At 64.8% G+C, this 6,695-nt stretch overlaps 1 protein-coding gene across 1 annotated transcript in view; it reads left to right on the forward strand.

Annotated features, from left to right (window-relative positions):
* The window catches only part of SCUBE1 (signal peptide, CUB domain, EGF-like 1), a 131,624-nt gene that overhangs the window by 120,435 nt on the left and 4,494 nt on the right, over nucleotides 1-6,695 (forward strand). The window contains exons 19-22 of the mRNA XM_010843690.1: nucleotides 907-1,068; nucleotides 2,831-3,028; nucleotides 4,467-4,619; nucleotides 4,968-5,047. Of these exons, the coding sequence (XP_010841992.1) occupies nucleotides 907-1,068; nucleotides 2,831-3,028; nucleotides 4,467-4,619; nucleotides 4,968-5,047 (593 nt within the window). The remainder of the gene's footprint in view (nucleotides 1-906; nucleotides 1,069-2,830; nucleotides 3,029-4,466; nucleotides 4,620-4,967; nucleotides 5,048-6,695) is intronic.

A 6,695-nucleotide genomic window follows, 5' to 3' on the forward strand; every position in this document is an offset into this window, starting at 1 on the left:
AGATGCTACTTAAAGCGGGCTCCTGAGTCTGGATAAACCCAAGAGCCCGCTTTAAGTAGCATCTCTTCACGGATGACCCCAGCTTGTCTCCAGTCCAGCCTCTCCCTGAACTCAGCTCTGCCCTCCTGCCCATGACAGCTCCACGCTGTGTCTAACAAGCCCCTCAGAGTCCATGAGCCCAGGCCCCCTCCGGTGCACGGCGGCCCTTCCTGCCAGATCTCTAGGGAACCTCGGTGTCACCCTGAGTCCTCTTTCCCTCTCCCCCAACCCCCAGTCTGTCTGCAACCTTTGCAGCTCTAGCTTCTAAACAGAGCCAGACTGTTCCAGCTTCTAAACTGACCCAGACCGCCACCAGCTCCCGATGGCCCTGACCCATCCTGCCCGGGCCTCTGCCCCAGCCCTCCGCCCCAGCCCTCACCCAGCTCCCCCAGAGCCCGCTCCCAGTGCAGCAGCCCGGGGCATGGGGAGGCTCCAGGTGGTCTTGCTCGCTCAGAGGAAAGCCCAGGCCTCACCGTGAGCCCCGACCTCTGCTCCAGCCACACCCTCTGTCGGGGCCAGCTCCGCACTCCTCAGGTCCCCACACCAGAACCGTCAGTACCATCATCCCTGGCCTCCCTCCACGTGCAGCCCCAAGCGGAGGGTCAGACGGGTCAGCCTGAGTAGGGAGCTAGCTGGCCCTGGGGCAGGGCTCCATCTGCCTGGCTCGCTGAGACCACCGTGGTCCCCAGAGCACCCTGCACGGTCGTGGGTGGGGTCCAGGAGCAGAGGGTCAGCCTGTTCAGGGCCTGGGCACAGGTGGGAGGTGGTCACCCAGAGGTGGGGAAGGGCCCTGGACTCTGCTGAGTCAGCCACGGAGGGCGGGGAGCCCCAGGGAGAATGCCCACCCCGCCTCATTCCCCCCGACAGTGCACTGCTCTCCCGGCCACCACTACAACACCACTACCCACCGCTGCATCCGCTGCTCCGTCGGCACCTACCAGCCCGAGTTCGGCCAGAACCACTGCATCACCTGTCCGGGCAACACCAGCACGGACTTCGACGGCTCCACCAACGTCACACACTGCAAAAGTGAGCGCTGCTCTTCCCACGTGGCGGGGGCTGCCCGGAGGGGGCTGGGGCAGGTCGTAGGGGCAGGGTGAGCCGTGACCTCTCGGTGTGTCCTCAGGGAGACTGGTGACCCCTCCCTACCCCATCACATCCGCACAGCGCGCGGTGGGGTGCCCGGGCGTGGAGGGTCAGACGGCCTGGGCTCCGCCAAGCGGCCTGATTGCACTGTTTGTGGGTGCCCGTGACTCACCAATGCCCAGCCAGGCCCCGGCTCCAGGCTCCAGTCTGTGGGGGGAAAAGCCCTAGCCCAGCCAGGGAGGCTTGGGGGCAGCTGCCTGAGGGGACCTTGCAGCTCTGAAGGCTGCCCAGGGGCACAGACCAGAGGAGTCGAGCGATGGGAAGCGAGGTGCGAGGTGTATACAAGGTCCTGGGGCGCGACGGGGAAAACAGATGGCCGCGCTGTGTCTGTAAGAGGCTCTGTTTCAGCCCTGAGTAGCGTGGACAGCAGAAGCCAGTCGCAAAGAGGCCACACCCTAGTCTCAAACCAGCACATCATTCAGGCCTGACCCAGAAGACGCTGTCTTTAGGGATTTCTGACTCGCTTTTCAGAGTCCTCTGGGGCCTGTTTTCCGGTGTTTCACCTTTTCTTCCATCAGTTTCCGGCCCTTCCAGTGTACCCCTGCTGGAGCTGCCGGTCACAGCCTCGAGGCCCGTGAAGGAGACTTACTCCTCGGGGAGGACGCTGTCCTCCGTGCCGGGGCTGCCCTCGCTGGGCACGCGGCCTCCCGGTGGCACTCAGAGGAGGCAAGGTTTTAAATGTTTAAACGTCCTAATGTGGAAAAGCGGGGAAGTCAAGTCAGAGGGAAGTTTCTAGAATGATGAGGTGAAAATGACACATTTGCCAGAAATTAGGGTGTGAGGAGAAGAGTTTTAAATGAAAATATGTGGGATAATTACGTATGTTTACTGCGTGCGTGCTTAGGCGCTTCACTTGTGTCCCCCTCTTTGCGATTCCGTGGACTGCAGCCGCCAGGCTCCCCTGTCCATGGGATTCTCCAGACAACAATACGGGGTGGGTTGCCATTTCCTTCTCAAGGGGATCTTCCCGATCCAGGGATCGAACCCCCGTCTCCTGCAGCTCCTACTTTGCAGGCAGATTCTTTGCCACTGTGCCACTGGGGAAGCCGGTACTCACACAGTATTCACACTCTGTTCTTGGCCTAACTTCCTTTTACAAGGTTAAGCTAGGAACCAGTTAGTTCATTCAAAGTCACGTTTGGCCTCTTGGCGGATGGATGCACGGCTTGGCTGAAATGGAAAAAGAAGGGAGGCGTGTCTCCTGCCCCTGCTGCTTGGCTTGCTGGCCCCTCAGCCTGCCTGCTCCGTGGGGAGGGCCGCACCCGGCACCTGGGGGGATCTCGGGATGCTGAGTGCAAAGGATGGGAGACGAGTCAGCGGAGAGAAAGGGAACGTCTGGGCTCAGGTGGCCTTGGCTGAGACCCCGGAGGGGAGCAGGAGCCTGGCAGGGAGCTGACAGCTGCAGGGCCCAGAGCCCGCCAGCCGGGGGTTGAGAGCGCCAGGCGGGAGGCCAGGGTGAGGCCCCCAAGGGCACCCAGGAAGGAGGGGGACAGCCAGGACGGGGTCCCCGAGGAAGGACCAGCCCAGGGCCTGGCCAGGGGAGGAGGGCCCAGGAGGGGACAGGGCGCCTGCCGGCCCTCCCTGGGCCTTCGCGGTGGCGCAGGGCCAGCTGGCCTGACCAGGCCACGGGCCACGGTGCCCACAGACCAGCACTGTGGCGGCGAGCTCGGCGACTACACGGGCTACATCGAGTCTCCCAACTACCCTGGCGACTACCCGGCCAACGCCGAGTGCGTGTGGCACATCTCGCCGCCCCCCAAGCGCAGGATACTCGTCGTGGTCCCTGAGATCTTTCTGCCCATCGAGGACGAGTGTGGCGACGTCCTGGTCATGAGGAAGAGCGGTACGTGCCCGTCCAGGCACTCGCGTCTAACCCCGAGGGCTGGGCTTCCCAGCACGGCATGGAAAGGATCGGGGGAGCCTGGGGTGTGCCCTCCACGTGGCAACCGAGGACCTACCAGACCCGGTCTCAACAGTGACCACCAGCCACTCTTCACCCCAGTTGTCCCCCACACCCCCCCACACCACCGCCCAGGGTGAGCCCCAGGAGCACCCCTGTCCCGCAGCGCCTTGCAGGGCCAGCGAAGGACCAGGCTGGGCGCTCACTCAGGGCCCACCCTCTCCCTCTGCAGCCGGCTGGCTTGCCACCCCATGGGGGCTCAGAGTGAGACTTCAGGTGGCAGGGCCAGCCCCTCGGTAGTGGGTGAGCAGCAGTGCGTGCCCAGAGGCCACGGCTGCAGGAAGGGCGGGGGGTCCTGAGTCCCCAGGGACCAGGTAGAACCCCCCTCCCCGCCAACAGCGTGTGCCTCAGCCAGGGGCAGGGGACCTCCCCGCCGTGGTAGGACCACAGCGCCCACCGGGAGCCAGCCCCAGGTCAGAACGTTAGAGAAGGAGGGGGACAGTGTGGTGCCTTCCCCCGGGGACCTGGGATGAGTCTGATGCACAGAGACTGGCCGGAGGAGCAGGAGAACAGGGGGACGGGGGTGCAGAGGCCTCGTCTGCTACGTGCTGCGTGGTTCCCGGGTGCCTGCATCACCCGCTCCAGGTCGATGATGAGCAGAAACGCCCGCCGCCCCATCTCTGCGTATGAAGGAGGCGTCGAGGCCAGGATGAGCGAGGCAGCTGCCTGGGCTCCTCCAGCCAGTCAGAGCCCAGTCCGGAACCATCCCCACCCACTGCCCTCCCTGCCTCCCCCATTCCCAGCATCTCCCCCTCCACTGTGCGTCCCCAGGGCCGGGTTCTAGGGAGCCAGCCTCTCCCCGCTCTCGAGAGCGTCAGGAGAGCTCCCCAGGGAGCAGGGAGGACTGGGCACCTTTTGGCCAGCCCCAGGCACCCCAAGGGTTAGCCAGCTCACCTTTGCTCATCCGCTCACCAGGCAGGGAGCTGACCCTTCCTCCCAGCCCTAGCTTTGTCCTGGGTGCAGGCGTGAGCCCTGTCCTTGAGGAGCAGGTGGCAGGGAGACAGTGACCAGCCTGTAGAAAGGGGCTGAAATACAATGTTCTCCAGAGCAGAGAGGAAACATGGTGGGAATGGAGCAGTCAGGAAGGCTTCCTGGAGGAGGGGGCACGGACACTGGTCTCAGAGGGACACAGGACCTGGGGGTGAGGGTGGGGAAGGGCATTTGAGGCAGAGGGGACATGCGTGGGGACCGGAGAGCTGGAGTGTTTGGGAGGCTGGGCGCTGCAGGTGCTGCCTAGCTGCCTGCTGGGGAGGCAGGCGGGCAGGGACAGGTGAGGCTGTGGATCCGGGGCAGCTCAACCGTGACGCGTCTCCGCCCCCAGCCTCACCCACATCCATCACCACCTATGAGACCTGCCAGACCTACGAGAGGCCCATCGCCTTCACCTCCCGCTCCCGGAAGCTCTGGATCCAGTTCAAATCCAACGAAGGCAACAGCGGCAAAGGGTTCCAAGTGCCCTACGTCACCTACGACGGTGAGTGTGGCCATCCTGCCCACCCAGCCTGGCCCTGGGGACCCAGACCGATCCCACGTCACCAGCCTCAGGGAGCTCCAGCCGTCGGGGAGGGTGGGGTCCAGACAGGACCCACAAGAGGTACGGGTGGTACCCGCGGGCCTCCACAGGAGGTGCTGCCCAAGCAGGGTTTGGGGGGTTGAAGGCGGTGTTCTAGGGGGAGACCATTGTGGGTGGGGAAGACAAAGCCCGCAGCGTGAAGCCCTGGGGGAGGGCAGAGGCTGACAGTGGGCGGGCCCCTTGCCCTCCACCCCTGCCCTCACCTTCCTTCCTCCCCCCTCTGCGGGTCTCGGGTTCCCGTCCCGGCAGAGGACTACCAGCAGCTGATCGAAGACATCGTCCGCGACGGACGGCTCTACGCGTCGGAGAATCACCAGGAAATTTTGAAAGTGAGTGAGCTTCTCTCCGGAAGGCGATCCTGTAATCCTGGGATGACCAGGGGCCCCTCCGCCCCCCGCACGGACCCCAGCCCCACGCTGATGTGAGGCGAGGAGAGCCGTCACAGGGGGAGAGAAGGCGGCGGGCTCGGGTCGGGGGCCTCGCTTTCCCATCTGTGAAATGGGGAGCATCCAACAGGGTGGTGTCTGACATCAGGAGACTCCTCCACCGCCCTCCCCATCCTGAGTACATCTGGAGAAGTGGAGCCCCCTCAGTCATGCGGGGGCCTGTGGCCGTCCCACGGCGGGCGCTGGCCGAGTCAGGGTCTGGGTTCTCTCACCATGCAGAGCCAGCCCCAGGGATCTGCTTGGGGTCTGGGGGTCTGGCCCCAGCCCAGCCCCTGGGCGGACAGCGCCCCCTGCCTGGGAGCCGAGGGTGGCGTGGAGGACCAGAGCGGGGCCCCAACCCCGATTCCTGCTCCAGCTGCCATCTCCTCCCAGCTGATGGCCCCAGGCAAGCCCTCTGAGCCCCGCCTGCAGCCTGAGAAACAGGGCAGCTCACAGAGCCTTCCCGCACAGGCCTGGCGCGCTCCCGCACCCAGCAGGCAGTTTGTAAGCCAAGAGGTTTGACCCGTGCTGCCGTACCCGGACGAGACCTGGGGGTCTTGGAGTATGAAGCATCTTGTCTCCCTCCTCAGGCACCTGTCTGTTGAGTGGGAAATGCAGGGTCCCTTGGCCTCCCCATACCTGCCCAGTTGACAGTACCTGACTCTCCTCCTCGTTTCAGCCCTCTGCCGTCAGCTCCAGAACCCAAGGTGTCCCCACCCCTGAGGTCCAGCCTGGTGTGGCCTCGCCTGCCTCCGCAGCAGCTCTCAGGCCTCCACTCCCCACTCCCTGGCCACGGCCTCCCGGGAGCGTTCTTCCCACCTCTGCGCAGCACACACCCTCCCATCCTGCAGCTCTCAGCTCAGCTCTCCTCTGGGCAGCTGCTTGGCCTCCCTAGCCAGGTTGCACTTGGAGGCCCCACGTGGTCCCCTTCTCGGCCAGCAAGTCTGCAGTTTATCACAGTTCCGTCCTGTTTTTGCTTGGTTCCCCCCAACTCCCCGCAAGGACTTCCCACTCAGCCCTGTGTCCCTGGCGCCTGGCGCTGCGCCCAGCCTGTGGGAGGAGCCCCGCCAGTGTTTCCTGGGGCATGGGTGCGTGAGTGTGCGTGCCCACCCACACACCGGGACCAGTCAGACCCCAAGACAGCCACTGGAGACGATGAGCACGTGGGCTGGGAAATACGCGGTGTGGTGGCTGCCGGTCAATGAGCGCGTCCTAGCAAGCCTGGGGGCCTCGGGGGGCCACAGCCAGCCTCAGGCCCGCCCTGAGGGTTCTCCTCCAAGCTGGCATCGCCCCACTTTACAGATGACCACCCCAGGCTTGGACAGGGCCGCCCCTGGTGAGTGACGGCGCCTGAGTGCAGGCCCCCTGGAGCCTCCAGGCAGGCCTGTGCCAAGCGCCCCTGGGCGGGGCCCCGTGGCCCTGAGGACTGCACTTCTTTATCCCTGAGACAGGAATCATCACCCCACACGGATGAAACATTCCTCGGCACAACAGAAGGGCCATCCCCAGGGTTGAGCTGGGGGAGATGGTGGGGGACTCTAGGGGGGACATT

Source organism: Bison bison, unplaced genomic scaffold, assembly GCF_000754665.1.
Source record: "Bison bison bison isolate TAMUID 2011002044 unplaced genomic scaffold, Bison_UMD1.0 scf7180017864184, whole genome shotgun sequence".
Lineage (NCBI taxonomy): Eukaryota > Metazoa > Chordata > Mammalia > Artiodactyla > Bovidae > Bison > Bison bison.